General features: G+C 34.0%; 2 protein-coding genes across 3 annotated transcripts in view; both read left to right on the top strand.

Moving 5' to 3' along the window:
- The first annotated feature begins 145 nt into the window (after positions 1 to 145).
- LOC105280698 (ATP-dependent DNA/RNA helicase DHX36) lies at positions 146 to 9,244 on the top strand. Its single transcript, XM_026971574.1, has 15 exons — positions 146 to 245; positions 323 to 432; positions 2,373 to 2,909; positions 3,042 to 3,231; positions 3,314 to 3,488; positions 4,597 to 4,745; positions 5,455 to 5,587; positions 6,506 to 6,701; positions 7,018 to 7,282; positions 7,396 to 7,688; positions 7,837 to 8,263; positions 8,346 to 8,560; positions 8,640 to 8,725; positions 8,813 to 8,904; positions 9,015 to 9,244. The coding sequence occupies exons 1-15, from the start codon at positions 193 to 195 to the stop codon at positions 9,106 to 9,108; spliced, it is 3,015 nt and encodes a 1,004-aa protein (XP_026827375.1). The 5' UTR covers positions 146 to 192; the 3' UTR covers positions 9,109 to 9,244.
- A 619-nt stretch (positions 9,245 to 9,863) lies between these two features.
- LOC105278570 (ABC transporter G family member 9) overlaps positions 9,864 to 24,408 on the top strand; it is a 53,708-nt gene continuing 39,163 nt past the window's right edge. Inside the window, exons 1-2 of one of the 2 annotated variants that reach the window (XM_026971575.1) lie at positions 9,864 to 14,897; positions 22,703 to 23,762. In XM_026971575.1, the coding sequence (XP_026827376.1) occupies positions 23,650 to 23,762 (113 nt within the window). In that variant the 5' untranslated portion in view covers positions 9,864 to 14,897; positions 22,703 to 23,649. Of the gene's footprint in view, positions 14,898 to 22,702; positions 23,763 to 24,408 lie in introns of those variants that run through there. The other variant, XM_026971576.1, reaches the window with a different exon arrangement.

The raw sequence follows: 24,408 nt of genomic DNA, 5'->3' as shown, positions 1-24,408 counted from the left end.
CGACATGAGTGTCGAGCGATCTCCGAATTGATCGTGGAGGTCTCATGCGGTGGACATGCGAAGCTATGGTAAATGACGATTTTATCGACAGTAAGATGCGACTGATTTAGTTCCGAAGAGCCGCATGGATGCAGTTAGCGCTGCGATCAGTAGCTTGCAATCACTTGCAATCGTTTCAAGAGAAATGTTCTGATGGCTGCTCTCAGGTTTCTCTGTGGTAGCTATAATTGTGGATCGTTTTCTTGGTAAATTTAAATAAATTGCAGTCGAAAGAACTGTTGAATTTATTATAGTAAAGTGAATTGACAATGTGTTAAAAAAGGTATCTGCATGAAAAGTGGTATATCAGGAACACGTTTTCCGCACTTGCAAAGATGTCGCGATTTGGTTCTAAATCAGCATCGAGTTCCTTTGTACACCGTGATAGAGAAGGTAAAATTGATCTTTCATTTAGTTATTTATCATATTGTTATTGATATGAATATTTTTTGTTGTATATGTTTTCTAATAACCAATTGGACTTTGAATATCAGTCAGTTCTGAAGAAATACGATATTACATTATCAGTGAGATTTATTATGGATATATATATATATATATATATATATATATATATACACACATTTTAAACCTATCACTTGCGTTTAATTATTTAAAATTATATATAAAAGATATTTTTTATTAGTAGCTGTGTGTAATTTTGATTAATGTCATCTTACTACTGTTGTGTTACTTAATGGACAATTCTTTATTATATTTTTTATACCATATGCATTTTATCATTTTTATAATTTTATAAGAATATTTATATGCAAGCGTATAACTATAAACTTCAAGTATAAACGTTAGGTTTAAAACATATATAATGAAAGTTCCTTTAACCGACCAATACAGCAAATTTCATTAATTACTAAATACACAAGATTTCAATCATGCTTCTGGTCCTTATCAAATATCAAGTATCAACAGATGTCAGTAAGTCATTTCTGAAATTACTACCAACAAATAAGAGAAAAGAAATTTTTAATAAAAGCTATTATGAAAATTTTCAATACTAGTACAAAATGACTTTCTGTATATCAAAGAACATTAAAAAGATTTCCAAGGAAACATTCTGGCAATCATTGAGCCCAGCAAACGACTGATATCAAGGTGAAATATTGTTGTGTTTTTCAAAATTGTATCGTAAACACCTGGTAAGTTTTCAGTACTTTTCTGTAGATTGATCGAACTAAAATGTCTTTCGATGAAAAACATCTCGGCAGTTTCTCTTTTGCATTGTGATTTTCATGATGCAAAATATCAATATTAGACCAATCAAAATCATGAGTATTAGAGACTCTATGTTTGCTAACAGAATGATTGCTTTCATGCTTCCTAATGTCCGATTTGTGTTCTCTAATTTGTGTGTCAGTGTCGCTTAGTTTGACCTACATAACAGGCGTCACAATTTAAAGAAGTAATTTTATATATTACTCTTGTTTTTTGACCATTTGTTAGAGTGTTCTTCCCTCTTTTAATAATGCAGTCAAGTCTCTCATGAACAGTGTACACGCAGTATCAACCTGACAACGTTTCAATAATAGTCAAATATGCTTACTTAATCCCTTATGAAATAGTCACAAAATTTTCATTTTTAGTTTTGTTGATCTGTGTACCTCGGTTGTTCTTACATGCAACTTCTTTGTATTTAATCTCCTTCGGTCTTCGCTCAATATGTTTGTTAATAAAATTCAAGGGGTAAACAATTATCGAGTAAAATGGATTTAACCATTTCAATATTAGAAGCGTGGAAACAGAAGTCTGATAACAAAACTGTTCTGTCAATTAATCTTTTTAATATTCTTTGATATACAGAAAATCATTTTCTACCAGTAAGTGTATTGAAAATTTTCATAACTTTTATTAAAACTTTTTTTTCTCTTACTTCTTTGTGGTAATTTTAGAAAGTGATTTAATGATGTTTACTTGACACTTGATAAGGACCAGAAGCATGGAAAATTGAAACGTTGTGTATTTAGTAATTAATAAAATTCGTCGGATTGGTCGGTTAAAGGAATTTTCATTATTTAAGTACTCTGTGGAATACAACTAATTATTTTGAGCTTAAAACATGTATATACAAATCCAAAATTAATTTTACTGATAATTTTATCGGATCTCTTAAAAAATGATCGATATTCAAAACCGAATGACAATATATCCATATTTTAATCTAATTTTCCAAACTTTCGCAATATTTTTGCTTTTTTACTGCTATTGATGTTCCTTAATAATAAGTGCTGTTTTTCTTTTAAATTAAAAGAAAATAGAGAATATTTAGTATAGAAATTTATAGATTATTTCTAAGATATTTATTACAAATTTTCTAGAACTACGATCATCTACATCTGAAGGACATCATGGACAGACATATTCACGAGGCAAAGGACGGAGACATCCGCCTGAACTCAAGGGAAAAGAGATAGGAATGTATTATAAAAATAAAAATAAGCAAAAAATGCAAAATAAAAACACATTATATCTTAATTTGTCGCCACACTTAGAACGAACGATTCAAAGTGTCGTAGACAATTCGCAGAGTTATTTTAACTCAGTTTCTAATGAAAAGTCTACCTCTGGTAACAAATATCAGCATATTCATGATTCACAATTTAAAAGAAAATTTTTAGAAATTATAAATGGTGATATTCAGCACAATCTTGCCAAGGCTATGACTGCAGAATCAAAATTGCAACGGAATCGTGATGTAGATAAAATGTTATTCGATGAATATGAAAGGAAGCAATCACAGCATGATTATGTCAAGATGTTACAATTTCGAATGAAGCTACCGGCGTATCAGAAAAATACAGAAATATTGCGACTAATTGAAGATAATCAAGTTGTTGTTATTAGTGGTGAAACTGGTAAGTTGCAAAGAGTTGCTATAGGCAACTTACTTAATTTTACAGTGAAAAATTGCACAATTTTAAATTGCAACGGTAACTTTGGTTAATAAGGTTTTTACTAATAATTATTTTTTAAATTACATTTTATAGGTTGCGGTAAGACTACACAGGTGCCACAGTTTATATTGGATGAGCAGTTGAAAGCTGGAAATGGTAGTGTTACCCGAATTGTTTGTACGCAGCCTAGGAGGATTTCAGCTATATCTGTTGCTGAACGCGTGGCTGCGGAAAGAGCGGAAAGACTCGGAAAATCTGTTGGTTATCAAATACGACTCGAAAAGTATATTTATGCCAAGTTTTTGCCACATAGTTTTTATTTATAGTTATTGTTATATACATATTGTTCTTTTTTATACACATAGAGTTCAAGCGCATGAACAAGGAAGTATATTATTTTGCACTACTGGTGTATTGCTGCAAATTATGAAGACTGATCCAGCATTAAAAAGTTTCTCTCATGTGATACTGGATGAAATTCATGAACGTTCCACAGAAAGCGATTTTATTCTTACGTTGTTGAAATTAATTATTCCAAAAGTAAGTTTCATTGGTCTTGCTATAGTTCTGCTATTGCTATACGTTGTTCAAATTAATCTGCATTTATATAAGATTTTTATGTTACGTGTATGTGTGTCCCTCCCTCTGCACAAGTTGTATTTATGGCTTCTTTTTGCATAAAATGTCCAAGAAATTATTTTAATCTTGATATTTTAAGTAATATTCAAAATACTTTTGCTGTCATTGTCTAGAAGAGTTATTAACGAAAAAGTTTAATAACAAGAATTTAATTTTTGCATGGAAGATATGTAAAACTTATAGATGTGTAGAAAGTCGCTTCCCTTGTCCATTGTTTATTTGCCATCTAATCCAATTCAGCTCATTAAATTTTGCGTTTGATAGATATCGTTCCTCAACTGTTTTAAACATCTGATAGAAGAAACTTTGCTTTTCGTAAAAGCTATGTAATATTTAAATTTTCTTTATTGAATCTTTGTTCCTTCAAAATTCAACAAATTAAATTCTGTTTTTTCTGCAAGTAGAGAAGCGGAACCTCTTCTCCGATTGCATATTTAATGTTTTCGTATACTTGTTAAAAAGTTATATTCTCTAACTCTTTTTTGTTAATAACTTTTTATGGACAATAATTATTTCAGTAGTTTTAATTTTTTCCACCTTTTTTTATGTTTTAAAAAAATTTCATAATTTCCACAATACTAGGCCGGTATTCATAGTCGAATCTTATATTTAAGACCGTCTTAAGTGTATCTTCAGATACTCCATAGCCAATGAAATGATCCATACAGCATCTTCAGATAAACTTAAGACGGTCTTAAATATAAGATTCGACTATGAATACCGGCCTTATAGTACATTTTTATATTTGCTATAACATTATTTGCTGTAACATTATTTATTAATTTTATTTTGATAATTTCGTTGAAATTATATATTAGATTAATATAAAAAATAAATTAACAGTTCATATTAAATGTATATTAAAAAATTATGTCTTGTGGGTACAGTCTCTAAAATGTTTCTGGAATATTCTATTTTGGATTATACATTTTCGTAAATTATATTAGTATGCAAAAATGCTAATAATTTTTTTAACAAATGTTTAAAACTAAAAAGTACTTATTTTCAGAGAACAGATTTAAAAGTTCTTTTAATGAGCGCAACATTGAACGCTGAACGCTTTTCGAAATATTATAACGAATGCCCAATGGTACATATACCAGGATTTACTTATCCAGTAGAAGAATTTTATTTAGAAGATGTCTTGTCATTTACAGGGTAAGTATTATTGCAATGTTAGTTTTATTAAAATTTTTCACGTTTTTCAAGAAATCTGAATCAATGTTTGTTAATATCTTAGTATATCTTTGCAATGTTCTACTCTGGCATCTTTTTGATCCTCCGTCAGCTTCTGCGGTACGAAGCGTGTTTTTCTATGAGCATAATAAGATACATTTAACGTCAAAACTAATGACGCAGACATGTTGATGCAGATATACTGGCAAAATTTTGGGTAGTCATAGCTGAAATGTCAAGTTTCATAACGCAATCACTTGTCCAAGAGATGATGATGTAGGAAAAAATAAAAAAAATATATATATTTATATAGATTAGAATCTTTATTTCTTTCAGCTTTAGCCAAGAAAGGGACTTGGTTTACACTTGTATCTTAACCACTCTCATCTTTCCATACATGCAAACTTACTAATCCCACAACTCTGTTTCTACCTTTTGTTGCATACCTATACTATCTCATTATTTGTTACATCTTACGCCTTACCTTATTGCGTCTCTAATATTTACAATATTATCATACTCTTTACTTATGTACAATTCTTTTCATTTTCTTTCAAATATATACACTTTTCTGTTCTTAAATACTATAATCTATAACTATATATATTTATATAAATATAACATTTTATAGTTATTTAAAAAACTATTATGTAAAAAGATTAATGCATTATAATATTTCTTCAATTTATAGATATAAATTTCCTGGACGGCAATCAGAACCCACAGGTTATAGAAAACACCTAAAAAGATACAAAGAGTTACAACACAAAAGGTGTGAATTTGTTGATGTAATACAACCTTATGCTAGAGAACTTATTGCTGAGGTAAATATGAATAATATACCTTGTACTATGTAAGTATATTTGATCCGTTTCAATAATATTAGTCTGATAGTCTGATCAAGAATTTAAAATGATGTATTAGGAGGTTGCATTGAGAGCCGCTGTTTGAGCATTTATTTCAATAGCAAAATGTGTGGAAAGAACGGTCAGTCTTTTGAGCCAATCCATTCAGCAACCCAATTTTCGACTTCTCCGTAATTATGGTAATCTTTCAAAGCGTGTTGTATTGATCGGAATTCGAAACACGTAATCGCTTGAATCCGGGTCCGAAGAATACGGGAGAACCAACTCCTCCAATTCGAACTCCAGTAGCTTTTTAACTGTTACATTGTCATGGAGAATCTCTTGGCGATTTGATGCAATTGATGGTTGTTTTTGCATCAAATTATCATTCGAACGCTCCAATTGTTGTGCTCCAAGTATTTGAGCAGGGTTTTCTTCCAATAGAGCTTGTTCATCTTCGAACTTTTCCGATTGATCTGGCCGTTGTTTGCCGTGAACGTCGCAATCACCACTTTCGAATCGTTGAAACCAAGCTCTACATTCTTTTTTCGATGGAGCAGATTTACCATAAGTTCTCGCAAGCAATCGATGAGCTTCAGCTGCGTTTTTTTTCGAATTAAAGTAGTGTAGAAGTACAGATCGGAAAAACAACTTTTCGTGTTCCATTTTAATTCGGTTATAGAAAAGTACTCGTGTAAACAAAGAATGGCGTCTGATGTGTGATGACTGAATTTTGGTGGGAAATGTTCACGCTTCAAAATGACATAAGAGACATCTATCCCTGCCCACAGCTAGAGCCATCTACACGAACAGCTTTCAATGCAACCTCCTAATATTATAATATAATATGCGCTTTTCTATATTTAATACTAATGTATTTTATATATGATTATGTAGGGAAAGTACGGAAAAGATATTATTGATCAAATACAAAATCCCGATAGTGAAAAACTTTCGTTGGACCTCATTGAAAAATTAGTTCGATATATTTGTAATACAAAAGGACCTGGAGCTATCCTTATATTTTTACCTGGTATGATGGACATATCTAAATTAAATAGAATGTTGATAGATTCCGGATGTTATCCAAGCCGTAAGTACTTATATTATAGAACATTGCTATATAAAAGTATTTATTAATTTCTAGCATTGAATAAAACAAGATTTTTTATTGTATTTTTAATAACTTATATTTAATAATTATATCATTGATTATTCTGATATTTTTTTTATCTGTTTGGTGTTAAACCAGATGTAATGCTTTAATTCAAACTCGTTCAAATTTAAAGTGTAATATGTAAACACACACACACACACACACACGCGCGCGCGCGTGTTGAGTATAAATACATATACTAATATAAATGTAAATATTTTAATAATATACATGTTTTATTTCCTTGTTTTAGACAAATACGTCATCTATCCCCTTCATTCGCGCATGCCAACAATTGATCAGAAACTTATATTTAAAGAACCACCTGATGGTATTCGTAAAATAATTATCGCGACGTCAATCGCTGAGACATCAATAACCATAGAAGATGTAGTATATGTAATAAATTGCGGGAAAACAAAGTTTGGGAAATTCGATGTTGATAAAAACATCCAAACTTTAGAGCCTGAGTGGGTGTCATCAGCTAATGCTAAACAAAGACGTGGTAGAGCCGGCAGGTATGATATTTTATTATTACAATTTCGTATTAGACCGAAAGTCATGTATTTTTCCGAATTTCTACATCAATAAAAACGAAATAAATAAATACATTTTCTATTCTATATTCTAGAGTTAAAAGCGGTGAGTGCTATCACTTGTATTCAAGAGCTCGTGAAATGACGTTTGATCAGTATCCATTACCAGAAATGTTGCGAACGCGCCTAGAAGAAGTAATTTTGCAAATAAAAATCCTGCAGTTGGGGAAAGCCAAAGAGTTCCTTGCTATTGTCCTCGATCCACCAGATGTAAAAGCCATTGATCTGTCTCTCGATTTACTTCGAACCCTAAATGCTCTTGATGAAGACGAGCATTTGACACCTCTGGGTTATCATTTGGCGCATCTGCCGCTTGACCCTAGAACAGGTAACTTCATTCTTACTATGTTTGCCCAGGTTTATTTGTAATTACGATCTAACGTAAGCAAGAAATATATATTTCTATACAAATATCTGATATAAATCTCTCTATAATATATAATTAAAATAATGATATAAATATTTTATATTAATAGGGAAAATGATTCTTTGGGCTTCACTGTTTTCCTGCGTCGAGCCGATATTCGCTATCGCAGCGAGTCTTACGTTCAAAGATGCCTTCTATTGCCCGTTAGGAAGAGAGGAAGAGGTTAATAAAAAGAAATTAGAGCTTAGCATGAATCAATACAGTGATCACGTTGCTCTCGCGGAGGCCCTGAGAAGATTTGAGATTGAACACCGAAGGGCCAACGCCGGCCAGTTCTGCCGGGAATACTTTCTTTCCTTCAATACGCTGAAACTTCTCTCGGAGATGAAAAACCAATTTGCGCAATACTTGCACGAGATGAAGTTCCTGGATAGCGACAATCCAAGTGACAGAAATGCCAACAAAAATTCGGACAACATTGCGTTGATAAAAACTATTGTTTGCGCAGGATTATATCCCAATATCGCTGTCGTAAGGTATTGATGTTGATCTGTTCTGAATCTGAATTTTAATTCGCATCATTTTGTACTGATTGTCATTTAATTATAACTGCTTTAGGCGCGTTACAAAGCATGGAATTGTTGGTTGGACTCCGGAGGACGGTCCTGTACGTACACATCCCTCAAGTGTGAACAACAAAGCTCAAGTTCGCAACTTCCCTGGTCGATATTTAACGTATTTCACGAAACAACGCTCTACCGCTATATTCCTGCACGATACCACGTGCATAAGCATGCCGACTTTATTATTCGCCGGACCAAAGATATCGATACGTATGTTCATTTCTATTGAAAAGAATTTCGTTTACATATTAATTATATAGATATAACATAAATATCATTTATGTTTCAGGTCGCGAGAAAGGAAAATGTGCAATCACTACTTTGAACTTGAATGAAAATATCATTTGCGAATTGCAAACTGTACAACTGATACAGGTATGAAAATTAATGTGTTACTTGTATTTTTTCAGAAAAAAAGAAAATTTTTGGTATAACTATAAATTCTGAAATAATTTCTCGCAGGAGCTTCAACGAGCCCTAAATACTTTATTGGAATATAAAATTACGCATCCAGCGACAGTTTCGTGGTCGACATTTGAGGGGGATTTATTACAGTAAATTTGCATATTTATATAATTGGTTTTTATGAATCAAAGTTAATAATATAATACTAGTTATTGTTATTATAAATAATGATAATTTATATACATTTATTGTATTACAGCGCCATTATCGAACTAATATCCCAGAAAGAAGAGAGTTTTAATGACTACGGCGCTTGTGATATAGATGATTACACGGATGATTATGTTGATTGATATTTATTGTATTGATTGTTATTATCGACGTAGATGAATTTTCCAATTGTTTCGATATTGTTCACAAATATAAAGATAACAAATATTGTAAAACAAATTTGCATTATAATTTGTAGATTAAATTCTCACCAGTTTTATATTTTTATGGATATTAATTTTTTTGTTATCATAAAAGAAATGGTGTGTTTGCTGGACTATGTAACTAGAAAAATGACAACACTAATTTTGACTCAAGAATGGTCGACGTATACTTATAAATATTTTAACTTTTTGATTCAATTTGTTGAATTTCGAAAAGATAGAAAGTGTTCGAAGAGTATGATAAATATTTTTTTCTAGAAATATTTTTTCTTTAGTCGCGCGGTTTTAAAATGATCTATAGATAATGTGCAAAGCTGTGAGGAAAATTTTTTAATTAAATATTTTGAAATTGAAAAACGAATTATTTTCATTATTTTGAAATATTTGTCAAAATGCGTAAAATCCCAAAAATACTTCATTTCTTAAGGGGTTACATACCTCCATAGCGGCGAAAAATTGATATGTTTGGGGAATTTGTTTAGGTGGTATATCTGAAATAATAAAGTAAAATATGAATTGCACATGATTTACTGGTCCTTTAAGTGTAAAAAAATAATTAATAATAAATTTTTGAATATTAATAAAATGAAGTTTTGTGGCATTAATTGGACCGCTGCTGAAAAAATGTCCCCTCAGAGTCGGCATGATATCTTCTTGTAACATTGATGGATCTGACAAATGCAAGAAATTTCTTGTAAAGTAATGTTGTAGTTATAGTCTGTCGAGCCAGATTTTTTAATTTCAAAAAAATAAACAATTTATACCATGTCAAAGTTGAACTTCATGTTTTTATGAAAAATTTCGGTCTTTAATTGTTTATAAAAATTATATTAAACAAAATTGCAAAAGAATGGCTCGACAGACTATAGACAAAACGATTACGAAGATTTGAGAACAAAAAATTTAAAAAAATATTGAAAACTCTTCGAGTTATCGTGCCGACCGTGTCAAAAAAAACTGGTTTCGAGAAAAACGCGTTTAAAGTTTGAGAAGTAAAAATCGTGTAAATATTAATTTTTGTAGTGAGCTTAATCTCCCATTCCAATTTCATATTGCGTGCCTTCCTTCTCGATAATTTTTATATTTTGTACAGTTTTCTGTAATCTGTGGGCTGTTCGAGCTTCTTTGCGGTAGCCTGCGCCGCACGCAGCAGCTGCGCGCCGCGGCCCACCTTCTGACGCGCGGTCATATTTATTGTTATATCTTCGTTACGGATTGGAATTTTTCACTAATTCTTTTTTTATTATATTTTTAAAAGTATAAAGAATGAAAATCAGTAATAAAAAAAAATCGATTGTTTGAAAATTCTGGAGGTATGTAACCCTTTAAGATATACACAATGGAGCAGTATTTTTATTTATAATTGTTTTATAATATTTTGTTATTTGATAAGCATCAAATAATATTTCATATAATAATAAATTTATTGCATTATTACTTGCGAATGAAAATCGGCCGTTTTATTTATTTATTTATTTTACAAGATACATTTTTATGTACTTTATTTAGCTTTTGCCAAGAAGGGACTTGATTTGTATATTTCTTAAGTGTTGTTCTTGTTTTACCTTTGAAACTATCTATCTTCTATCTATTTTCCTTTTCTTTCATAATGTATACTAACTAAAATTAAGTGCAATTAGGTTAATATAATACATTTAAAAATCAGTGGATAAACTAATCGAAACACTTTAATACTTGAAGGTGGATTTTAGAAATCAGAATTGCTATTATTACACTGAAAATAAAAAATATACATTAATTAACAAACGTATTTAACGTTATTATACTTAAAGCTTAATTATATTAAATTAATTTTCTTAGATACATGAGAATTTATAATTTAATAAAGCATAGTACATGCATGTTACTATAAGTTAAAGAAAAAGAAAAACTACTATAATCACATTATATAAAAAGTGTTTATGAATCATGATAAGCAGGTTCGCGCAATAATTATTCTCTTTATTAAAAAATGCAAAATTAGACTCGTGGACCGTGAAGAATAAAGATACTGACTATCAGTTTTATGTGCATAAATAATAATAATTAAAAATGTGTAGGGTTACGTAGTTTAAATGTTCTAAGCAATTGAATGACAAATGGTTGCCAATTGCCATATTTCAGTGTGTGTATATACGCTATTTGCGTATGTATTTATCCTCTCTACTCATATACGTATTATTAATTACATATGCAAAGACGATATAGAGGGGATCAATGACGAGGCTCGCGTTGAGACATGAGATTGACAGACTGTCACGATGCGAACAGTCCTCATAATACTCTAATCTTATTACTATTTTTCATTATTATGCAGTATTTTTCCTATTCCCAATATATTCCATACAATTATAAGTACAATAAATCTTGAAATTTCAATTTTTCCATATATTTTAAATTATAAGTATATTTTAATTCTGGAAGTAACATTTTGAATCATGTCCCCTCCCCTGAAAAAAACCTGCGGACGCCCTTGGATAAAATGTTGAGTGAATTTACTTTATGTTACAAATGACTCGTAGAATATTTTCGATACTTTATAACGATGCAAATTATGCATGTGTGTCACTTGCCTTTTTATCTGATTAAAAAATTCAAAATAGAAGAAAAGTCTGCAATTATTTCGTAACAAAACTTAAAGAGATTCATCGCTATTAACATGAACAAAATATTTTATAATAATAAATAATAGAAATTTTTAATCGCTGAACGTGACCATTACATTAACGCACTCAATCACGTACGAATGTTCGTTATTAAAGATATTACGATAGAACAAGATAGACTTTACATGCAAAAGTCGAAAAATACAATGCAAAATGTAAAATGATTTTTCCGCTGAGTCTGACTTTAAAATCGCGTGTGGCGTAAAACGCGCTGAAAGGCCGAGCAAGTCCAGTGCGACTTGATAGTCGCGACGCATGAGTCGGTGACAAAGGCAAGAGAAAGAATAAGTGCACAGTCGGAAGAAGAGGGTGAATGTGCGGGAGAGAGCGAGGAAGAGGGAAAGAAAAGAGAGAGGGAGGGGAGGATATACGTTTGGGCCGATACATGGAATATGGCGCGTAGCGTCTAATTCAGTCTACACCCGACCGCCACGCGCGTTGTGTCGCGGACTCGCCGCTACTTCGGGAATCGAAAAGGAACGTACACGGGAATCGTACATAAATATCGTAACTCTGGTCAATCGTGAAAAATCGGCGGTTTTCTATCGGATCTGATCGCGGTTTCGTCGGGTCGCTCGCAAAAAAAAGTAAAAGAAAAAAACAAAGAGAACGAAGAGAAATGTGTGAAAATTCGTGGTAAATTGGAAGAGGAGTGATTTCCGTTGGAGAAAAAGGCGCTCGAGGCTCCCGAGAAGCGGATGGCCCAGTAAAAAGAGCCGTTAGCACAAAGAGTTATCACGAGGATTGATAATATCGAGAAGCAGACTGAAGTCGACTGTCGCAAAATAATTCGCTGTTAGGAGAAGCAACGGAACGGAACGCGCACGCTCCGGGAGGAACGCGAGGTAATTAACGAGAACGTCGTGCGATATATATCGAACGTGGTATGAAGTGAGGCGGTATGAAGATAGTTAACGAGATAGTACGGTCGATGGCAGATGAAGAGGATATTGAGGAATAAACGGGACGCGCGATACGGCGCGGCGCGGCGGGTGGCAGCCGCGAATGAAACGCGCGATAGAATTTCGTACCGGTTTGTGCTGCTGGCGGTGTCTCTCGCACTTTTGCGGGGGTAAATAATTCTCGCCAGATCCGACGACAAGTGGCACACGCACACGCATGCACAAATCCACCGTCTGGTGAGGCTAATATGCCATTGAGCAGCGAGCGGCGCGCGAGAACGTTTCTGGAAAAGGAGAAGCCTGGAACGACGGAAGGCTGCCGCGGCGGCCGTCGCGAATCGGCCGTAGCGAGACTTCGCGCGCGGACAACTTCACGCTGTTGCGACAGGTGCTGCGAGTTATTACGGCACCGCTGCCGCCGCCGCCGTCGTCGCTACTGCCTCTTCTACTTGGCGTCATAATATAATAACTCGTGCGACTGCACTGGTGCAGTGAAATATCGTATCCGGCGTATCGTTGTCTGAAACTGAAACTGAAAAAAAGAAAAAAAAGGCGAGACGCGCGTGCCAAGTTTTACTCGGTTTGTGCGCGCTTCACGGAGATTCGGAAGCCGAGGAAGAGCGAAGGAGGAAGACGCGACTTTTGATTGACATTGATTGAAATTAAATGACTTGTTGTGCGGTTGTTACTTCGATATCGTTTGTTGTTTCGTTCGCGAGGACGAAGAATCGCACTGGTCGGCGCGTGAAGATTCGCGCGACAACGAGTACGAGCGAATGTACGAGGTGAGCGTATCCGTGCGCCTGTTCACGTCCGACGACGAGGAGACGAGGAGACGAGGAGCAGCGCGTCTGTGACGCGAGCCTGCTCTCGTTTCTCCCGATGGAAAAAATTGCATCGGAAAATCGAATCGGTACGCGGGCGCGTACGTGTGTGCGTGCGCGCGCACGCAGAGAGCTCGTGTCGGTGAGAGCGGGTCAGTGAACGATTGCGCGCTGCCATCATCGCGAGAGCAACCAGAAGAGAGGGTATCTCTGTGTTTCTCTGTCTCTCCCTCTCTCTCTGTCCCTCGGCGCGACGTACGTACATGCACGTGCGAAAGCGAGGAGAAACGTGAAACGCGCGCGCGTGCGCACGCCAGTTCGTATGGATTCACCGTCCCACAAGCATCGTACACATACGCATGCGCGCACACGTATACACGTACATACACGTACACGTACACCTATATCACGTGCTATCGACGGCATCGCGATGCGCGCCCGTGCGTTACAAGTGTGAGGCTCGCAGGTGCGCCAGTGTGTGCGCGGTGCGCGCGCGCGATAAAGACGGCGGTGCACAACAGAAGAGAGAGAGGCATTAGAAAGAGGAAGAAGAGGAGAGAAAGAGCAGGAGGTGGAGAAAGAGGTGAAGGCAGAAGGAGTCAGTGACATTAGCGTATTGGTTGTTTCTGGTGTAAAAGCGGCCACCGGGATACACCTGTATATACCTGTATACCTGTATACCTGTATATACCTGTGTGCGTGCGTGTGTCGCGCAAAGAAAACGCGAGCAAGCGAGGAACCGTTTCGCGAGATCCGCGGATACAAGCGATATGCTGTGCGCGCACGAGATTTTCTCTTTTTCTCCGTTTTCCCGTCTGCCTCTCTTTCCCTCTCGTGGCCGAGCGTAAGAAAGAGGAAAAGGAAAAACAAAAGTTCGGGCGAAAAGAAATGCGGGTTCGTTGACTGCGTGCTCGTCGCCGCGCGATGGCCGTATGCTTCTTGCACCCAGTGCTACTGGTGCATAGTGCGCGCGTGACAGGAGCGGCAACGACGACGACGACGAGAACGACCTCAGTGAGGGCGACGCAGGCTGCTGCTGTTGCTGTTGCCGCTGTTGCATCTGCTGCTGCTGCTGCCGCTGCTGTTGCTGTTGCCGTTGCCGCTGCCGCTGCCGCTGCTGCCGTTACTGCTGCGTGTTGGCTCGACGAAAACAAAATCGCAAAGTAGTGAGTTCGCACTACGCCGCGCTCCGTTCTGGGATTCGACGTCTCGCGTTTGCACCGGCAACGGGGGCGGCGGTGCATCATCAAGCGGGCGGCGACTGCGGGGCCAACGGCCGCTGATAAATCCGTCGTCGGTGAGAGGTTTACGAAAGGGTACGTTGTATCTCCCCTCTCTACCTCTTATTTTCCTACCTTGCTAAATCTACTAATTAATTGATATCGAGTTGTCGGGCTTGACGAAAAATGTCGCGAGAAACATTGCATGCGTGCACGCATGCACGAACACACAAAATAGTTGGATAGAATAGAGTATACACAAGTACACGCAACACCGTCATTTAAATCTAAACGTATGTAGTGTGAAATACAGAAAAATCTAATTTCTGATATATTTATATACAACATGCACATGTAATGTAACAGTTTTGTTTTAACAAAATTTATTCTACTAAGGAAAAAAAACAAGAAAAACATTACATAAATGTATAATTAAGTTAGGCGAGCACTTTGCATACTTTACTTATACTTTAATAATTAAATATTTTCATGTTATTCTAATCTTGTGCTTACCGTTTTAATAAGTTCAATGAATTTATCTCAGTTTCGCTACTACCAAAAAACAAAAGTCTATTACAAAATTTATGTATGTATATATTCATATACAAGATGATCCAAACCAAACGTTCATTCTTGAAGAATATTTCTGAGTGAATCTTAGGGTGACTGTTTTACTATCGAAATTTGACGTGCCTGATTTAGATTGTGAATTATAAAAAAAAAAACAAAAAAAAACAGTTAATCCCAAATCGGAATGGGACACAGGCAAGGACGAGACAACTCTCTGTCAGACGCGGGCGTCTGCTGTGGTGTCCTCGCTGAGATCAGCTGATAAGCTGACCGCTACGCCAATGCTATTCAATATTTTGATAAATCTCGATAATTTACAAGATGCATGATTGCAAATAAAACACTTACTTTGATAGAATACAGTAGTAATGTAAGGAATATCGTTATCATATTCTTGCAAAAATGCAAGTTTTGTCCAGCTTATATCTCGCAGTTTGAAAACTGTAAGATATTATTACCTTTACAGAATTTAATGAGTTTGTATCCTTTCGTAACGATTGTTTTATTATCTTGAGAAGGACGGATGTTAGACAAATAATTTCACGTTAAACATAATTTAAAGTAAATGTTTATTGCAAGAAACTTCCACCACTTGCAATTGTCAACTTCAACATCAAAATATTAGGTATACTCGCTATAAAATATAGTAATATTAAACAATGGATAAAGTTAAAAAAAAGTGAATGGATCTAAGAGAGATGTAATGAAGTATTTTTTCTTTTTTTGTTTGGCAAGTCGTGTTACGTGTCAAAACAATATATAATACACCTATCCACTCATTTCAAACGAATAATTCAGTAATTCCATTATCAATGAGCTACTCGGTCAGTGATTGAAGATTATATAATAAGATAATATCATAAGATAAGATCATAAATTACACAGGCCTGCGAAATTTTAGGTTTTGTTAGTTACAAAAAGCAGAATAGGAGAATCTGATAGATTTTTTGACGCTGAAAACGAATCTGGCCGCAGAATTTCCCCAGCACGTCACTTCATACTTATATATCTCAGCGAAAACAAATCGTCCGACGGCAATCGAAAATGGATTTGAAAGGTAAAGACTAGTACTGTACGATACCATTGGCAGAAATGTTTCAAAAAATTTGGTTCTCTCATAATAAATTCATGAAATTGGCCGAAATAGCCATTTTTGGATCATTTAACCACAAATTACTCAAAAACCTGACGTGCTGGGGAAATTCTGCGGCCAGATTCGTTTTCAGCGTCAAAAAATCTATCAGATTCTCCTACTTTGCTTTTTGTAACTGACCCTCGCAGGCCTGTGTTATAGATACTGAACAAAGCTTGATCGTCCAACTGAATCATCCAATTGAATCATCCAACAGACATACGGAGTGTGTTTATTACTGTGTTGCTCTGTTTGTCTGAATTTTATCACTGCGTGAATAGTTTGTTGATAGTTTCATCACCGAAATACTCATTTTAACGTTTAAAATGCGCAGCTAATCTTATAAGTAAGCCGCACGGGCCTAAAGTCGTAACGCGCACAAACGCATATCAGTTAGACTGCTCACAATCAGCTAATTTCGAACGTATAAGCGCGATAATGATAATATTGTTCCTTTTTATATCAATATATATTATATTTTATTTTATCAATTTTATCTGTGAATTTTACAACTTTTTTCTTTTACAACTTTCTTCAAAACTGTAACCGAAGTTTATTAGATTTTGAGGTACAATAAAAACAAGCTATTCCCAGATCGCAAAAGAGACACAGGCAAGGAAAACACAACTTTCTGTCAGACGCGGACATCTGCTATAGGATGCCCGCTGCGACCATCTGATCTGATGAGCTGCGCGAAATAGTATTCAATATTTTCATAAATTTTGATAATTACATTGCGAATTCAACAAAATCATTCTTACTTAGGCCCAGTTCCACAATTTACTTTAAGCGTAGTTTAAGTCAATAAACCCCTAGTTTTAAGGAAATGTCGCGTTTCACAACTGCTATAAACCACGGTTAATGTCGATGTTTTCTGTGGTTAAAGTTAAACGCCAAAGTTTGGGCATTATGAATATAAATGAAGTTTAATAATGTAACGCTATCGATTTCAGCATCAAAATTTGTCTAGCTTTTCGGAGTTACGTTGGTGCAGTCGCGATCTATTGAATAATGTTCCAAATAATAATTAGAAAATAATATGTACAAACAGTGAGGAATAAATTTTTAAAGAAGTATGGCTTCAGAATTATATATAATCTTCATCTGAAGATGAAGATTTATAAAAGATTTAATTCATTGGCGCCCCAAAATTACAAGAAGGCTACTATCTAAATATCACTATTTAGAAAAATTTGACAACTTTCATGCTGTCTGTCGATTTTCATGCGCGATTTCGTTTATCCAAAGAATCTGTTACTGCAATTTTAGAAGAAATTGAGCAGACACAATCTGTACAAGATGCCAGCATGTAACTTGTTCTCATCTTCTCACCCTTCATGTATTAGCAACGTTAGCAACCAATTACATTCGATGTTTCAAAAGAAATAGAAATCTTTGACAGTTTCTTCGTACAGACTATAGGTTTAGCTAAACTACAGTTCAAAACACGATGTGGACTGCAATACAAGTTTAACCATGGCGTCAAATGTAACGGTCATTCAGTCAAGCTCGGTTTAAGTTCGATTTTGTGGAACTGGGCCTTAAGCTACCATATATGGGTGACGTGGGTGGTAATCTAATTGTTAAAGTGAGTGAATAAGTATATTAATATGTTGAGGTGTAACACGTACACGATCTGTAAATAAGAAAAAAGTAAAGTAATAAGAAAAAAGGAAAAATTCTTTATTAGAGATTTATTCACTTTCTGTCAACTTCATCCATTGTTCAATACTGATATATTTTATCGTGTACCTGATATTTGGCACTGAAATTGATATTTGGAAGTGGTGGAAAGTTATTGCAGTGAAGTAGTCCATCCTTCTCAAGATAATAAAATAATCGTTACGAAGAAATACAAACTTATTGAGTTTTTCAAAAATAAGTATCTCATATTTTTCACAAATCGAGATTTAAGTTGAATAAGACTTGCATTTGCAAGAATATGATAACAATATTTTTTACATTACTGTTGTATTCTACCAATTTGAATACTATTTGCAATCATGTATCTTGTAAATTATCGAGATTTATCATTATTGAATATTATTATGTTAGCGTAACGATCAGCTCATCAGCTGATCACAGCGAATACATCCCAGCAGATGCCGGCATCTGACAAAGAATTGTACCACCCTGTCTGTGCCCCAGCTAGGATTAACTCTTTTTTTTGTTATAATTCAGAATCTAAATATTAGCCAAAATTTCGCAAGTGAAACAGTCGCCCTAGAATTTATTTAGGGTGTGTGAAATTAGCACCGATATCAAAATTCCATAGTTCTGATTAGAGTTCTAGCATTCTTTTAAAGAGTTTTAGAGCTCTGTATTATTTAAAAATAGAATTCTAGTGATTAACATCATTATAGTTGCATTTAAAAAATGCAAACTTTACATCCATTTAACATCGAAACCGAGACACTTTAAATTCATTCTAATGTTATTACTCAAATTCTTGACATAAGGAATTTTTATAACATTTTCATTCATTTGTGTATTTATGTCATTACGCAACTTAACATTACTATATTTAATATTTTTAATTCTCTTGTTGATATGTTTATCAATAAAGAGGATAACAGTTGTTAATTAAAATATTTCGGTTTCAATGTTAGAAAAATGGAACCGATTGTCAGATAGTAAAATAGCTCTGTCGACAAGACTCGTTACAACACTGATTTTATGATTTTTCGAATGGTTCGAAAACTAATTTATGTAACATCCGGAAAAAGTTGGTTTTCTATATCAATTCAATTTAGATATCAATGTTTCTTTGTCTCTAATAACTGTTAATTGTATCTAGAAAATTGATAGAATCGTTATTTTCAATTTCGTAAGTAAATATTAATCTGGGGTGATTAAATATTTAACAAGATTTAACAAAATTATTAAATCGTACAGTAAACGTTTTAGTGGTAGTCGTTTGTAAGTTTTTTTGTATGTAGTTTTATCATTAAGCAATTCGTTCATTTAATTGATCTATTCATCACTATCGTAAGTTGATCCTTGGTCAGCCTTGGAATCGTTATATCATTATTATCTTTTAAAATCTTTCTTAGGAATACACTCCAAGACGTTATTAATAAACTGTTTTTAATAGTTATCATCCCAGATTACAATATTTACTTACGAAATTGAAAATAATGATTCTATCAACTTCCTAGATATTAGAGACAAAGAAACCTTGATATCTAATTGATATAGAAAACCGACTTTTTCCGGATGTTACATAACTTATCTTTCGAACCATTTATCATAAAAACAGTGTTATAACAAGTCTTGTTGACAGAGCTATTTTACTATCTGACAATTGTTTCTATTTTTTTAACATTGAAACCGTTCGAAATATTTTATTAACAACTGTTATCCTCTGACTTTATCATACAAAATTTTAATTCTCTTGTTGATAAACATAGTAACGCTAAGTTGAGTAATGACATAAATACACAAATGAATACAAATGTTATAAAAATTCCTTATGTCAAGAATTTGAGTAATAATATAGAATGAATTTAATTAGAATGAATTAGAATGAATTTAAAATGTCACGGTTTCAATGTTATATACACGATACCCATGAAACTTGATCGCATTATTAAACGAGGAAAAGACACTTTGTCGAACACACAAAAACAAGAGTTGTCTATAAAATTGGCTGTTTAAATTGTGATTCTTGTTATATAGGCCAGACCAAGAGACATTTAGAAACAAGAATCAAAGAACATATATCGGACATCAAGAAACATATTAGCAATCACTCTGTTGTAAGCAAACACGGATCACTTAATAATCATGCGTTTGATTGGTCCAATTAAAAAATATTACATAACGAAAATTATTGTAAAAAAAAGAGAAATCGCTGAAATGATTTATATCAAAAGAAATAATAACTCGGTCAATCTACAAAAAGATACAGAAAACTTGCCATGTATATATGACACTTTTGAAACACACATAGCTTGTTCTATTTGATGACAAGGTTATTTTGAAAAACATAAAGTACTTGTCCTCTTGCATATCAATATCTTGTCTTCATCTGATGTTTGCTGACGTGCTTCTTGGAAATCTTTATTTGACTATTTAAAACATAGATCGTTTTCAGTATGTTAGTTATTCTTTTCCTGATTACTTTCTTTTTCGTTATAAATACTCATTCATTGATTTTTATAATTTTAGAAAATGACTTGTGATATAATATAATAGTTACTCACATTCGAAAAGGACCAAAACCAATGGTCGAAACGTTGTGTATATGATCATCAATTGTATAGCCAGCGTTGGTCAATAATAAAAAGGATTTATTAATTTGAAGGAATGAATTTACTGACGACATAAAGGAGTCATTTGAATTTAAAATACTTTACATGTTGATCCAAATAATTTACGAAATATAACTGCGCTGTATATTATTACGCAAAAGTCAAGTGAAGTGATGGTAAATAATTAGATGCTCTTCTTTTTTTGGTCTTAAAATCGTTGAATAACGAAATTCAGATATTCACCGACTGCCGAATTAGGTGTTTCTTCGGTTTAGCATAAATTTGCTAAATGAATTAATAAACGCTGGATCCGTGGTTCTATTATATAAGATTAAAGGCATAAGAATAAAATTATATTAATAAAAATAAGATAGTCTTTGTGACCTTAAAATATTCATTTAATAACGCATTCAAATATGTAACTGCCGAATTAGATTTTAGTTTGGTTTTGCACTTAAATTTTGCATGACTTTTGAATTCATGACTTTCTAAATTATTACTTACAAAAGTAAATTTCTAGTAAAAAGTTTGACGTTTTCTTTTTGAATTTAAAAACTTAATGAATCTATATTTTTTAAATATTTTATTATATTGTATACGGGCAATAGCGTGCATGTCTACGCAGTATTTATATACTTTTCGTTTGTGAAATGTTCATTAATGAGATAAGATATAGTATATAATATTGTTTGGATTTTGTAATAATATGTCGAGTAATAGGATAAGTTCTTGCCGATTTTATAAGTTTTCTTTATATTATTGAAATGAAACAATCGATGCAATATAAATCCATCAAAGTATTTTCTATTGTTTTCTATGACTTTTTCCCATCTTTCCGGCAACATGCGAATACCATGTCGGAAGAAAAAGTCATTTTGTGAGGTGATCCATTTATCGATCGATCGAATTAGATATGTGGAGTATCTCCGTCGCGTCTGTCGCGATATCTCGCGTCGTGTAACGTGGATTACTTTCAATTAATGCTGCAATTTGGTCGTCATCTACCGCTGAAGGCCTACCTGAGCGTTCTTGGTCTTCGACGTTAAAATCACCACGTTTAAAGCGAGCAAACCACTTCTGAACAGTTCTTTCAGCTACTGCATCACTTGCGTAAACGACACAAATAGTTTTTTATTGTCTGAACGGCATTCTTGCCTTTTTTGAAATAAAATAACATAATGTGTCGAAGATGCATCTTATTTTATTCTATTTTTAAATTGATGTAAAATTAACAAAACTCAATCGATCCAAATGTTCTTATTCGTAAATGACGCGTTGAAATGTCCTCTTTCAGAATATGTATATATGTTATAAGTTAAAGTCACTCACGACATAGGCCGGTATTCATAATCGGATCTTATTTAAGACTGTCTTAAGTGTATCTTCAGATACTCCATAGCCAATGAAATGATCCATACAGCATTTGCAAATGAATTTAAGACGGTCTTAAGTATAAGATCCGACTATGAATATTGGCCATAGATAAACATATTTTAAGGGCATCTCTTAAAAAATCGCACGAATTTTCCGAACAACCCAATATATGTATAATAATATTCTCTCAATAAGTATCAGAAATCAGTCTTTTGGTTGTTGCAGCAGTTGCTGTAGTTTTGCTTCGGTTAAAGCGATAAAATTTGCAGCAAAAATTTTATCTGATTTTATCTTTAATCACGTTAAATGTTTCGACGTTTTCTTCGAAATTACGATTTGTTAATTATCATTTGTGATATTGAGTATGGTTAACATTTAAACACTGAAAAGCAACTAAAAAGAAAGCAATTACTAAGCGACTGCAGTCATCTGTTTATGATCTTACAAACTTTTGCAAGCGCGTAAAAATACTACAACTTATAAAAGCCATATCAAATTTTTCTTACAATTTACAGGCATTACAACGTACAAATATAAATATAATTTAACATTTATTTTATTTTATGTTTCAGGGAAAAACATCTATAATCTATATCTACAATTGTGTTAAAAGAAGAGAGAGAGAAAGAGAAGGAATGAGGGAGAGAGATAGAAAGAGAGAAAGAGAGAAAAAAAGAGAGACAACAGATTTGTAGAAATGTCCGTCGGTTTGAATGTGAAACTTTGCGATCTGTTTTTTCTTATATGCATTTACTCTTTCAAGAAACTCAATACCGAAAACTGATGAAAACTGTCATGCAACTCCATTAATGATTCACGGAACATAAAATCGCACGAAATCGACGAAAGAACGGCAGATTTCTGATTTCGAAAGAGTTAAGCCGAAGTTATTTTACGAGAATTTTCTCAATCTGACGAAGAAGAAATTTGTTTTGAGAAAATCACCATCAATGAAAAACGATTGTACGTCACTTGTGATATCCAGAATTTGGCGATTCGTGTTCTTTGAGCGAACTCGCGCATCGTCGCATTTAAATCAATTAATCTTGCGAGGAAGAGTACCACTGGAAGATGCAATTATGGTTGTTCTTTCGTGAACGTTAAGATCAGTGCATGAAGAGCGACATTCAAGTTCCAATCATTGGATCAACGGTGGGTCTTTCAGCTTGTTGCAGCTTACATAGCACCTCTGTGTTCTCCCCAAACCTCGAAAGACCTCGTGTAATCGTTTGTGTTTGCCGTACAAGATTTCATCAATGCAAGTTTCTACGAATCGTTCTATCGTTCGCGAAACATATATCTTTGTGAGAATGCCATCATCGAGTGTGTGTTGTTAAGTGCAGCCAAATAGCAGCTCGATTGATGCACGTGATTCAGTGGTGGAAAAAGTGAAGCTCCGTTAATTAATTTGTGTGCGTAGCGGCCACTACGTACTACGTTGCCTGAGCGGCGGATTGCTCAGTCAAGAGAACTGAAACCGTAGAGGCGGCCAGCTTAATCGGCAGCCAGCGCGGTGGACATGATTATTTCAAAGGATCTATTCCTCCTTGGCGACCAGGATTATCTGCGCCTTCCCGTCAACGAGAAGCGCCAGCAACGGGCAATGGGCCGGCCGATCATCAATGCTCCCAGGTAAGAAAGATTAATCGATTGGATTATCATCCTCGTTCACACACAACACGATGTTCCGGATACGTCGTGCTAACTTGTAATACTAATGTTTAATGTTTAACAAAGATATCGATGATTTCAAAGTTCAGTTTATTTTTAATTAAAAAAAATCTTTTACTATCTGCTGCAAAAAATCCAAAATAGAATCGAAATATTCGACGAATATTGTACTAAAAAAAGTACGATTGAAATATACGCATCGACAATCGTGATTTAGATTCTACTTGCTCATATAGTTTTTATTACATTATTTATTTATTTTAAATTATAGTGGCTGTTTAGATGCCAAGGTTGCAGTGACATATTAACAAAATATCCAATCTTATATCAGTTTAGTAAAACAATATATCTATTACACTGTATAAAATTTACTGCATGTACATATATGTTTTTCGTATAATGATAGACATATGAGGATGTATATACGCAACTTTTCTATCTAAACGGCAACTTTCTGATGTCGTATATCTATACGCCTTTCACAGTCAAAAGGTCACAGTTAAAGAGGGAAACTAATGAATTTGCATTTTCTTATATCTTTTGCGCGTAACACAGTGTCTTTCCTGTAATTACGGAGTCTTTTAATAAGCTGAAAAAGTAAGCTCAA

The sequence above is a fragment of the Ooceraea biroi genome, chromosome 8, assembly GCF_003672135.1.
Source record: "Ooceraea biroi isolate clonal line C1 chromosome 8, Obir_v5.4, whole genome shotgun sequence".
Lineage (NCBI taxonomy): Eukaryota > Metazoa > Arthropoda > Insecta > Hymenoptera > Formicidae > Ooceraea > Ooceraea biroi.
The sequence above is the reverse complement of the archived record's forward strand: the minus strand, read 5'-3'. Positions and strand labels throughout refer to the sequence as shown.

Bases quoted from the DNA above. Each gene is read 5' to 3' on its own strand.
- LOC105280698 (XM_026971574.1), top strand. From the start codon at position 193: ATGGCTGCTCTCAGGTTTCTCTGTGGTAGCTATAATTGTGGATCGTTT. The intron at 433-2,372 runs GTAAAATTGATC...CAAATTTTCTAG, and splicing joins TGTACACCGTGATAGAGAAG to AACTACGATCATCTACATCT. The intron at 8,726-8,812 runs GTATGAAAATTA...AATTTCTCGCAG, and splicing joins AAACTGTACAACTGATACAG to GAGCTTCAACGAGCCCTAAA.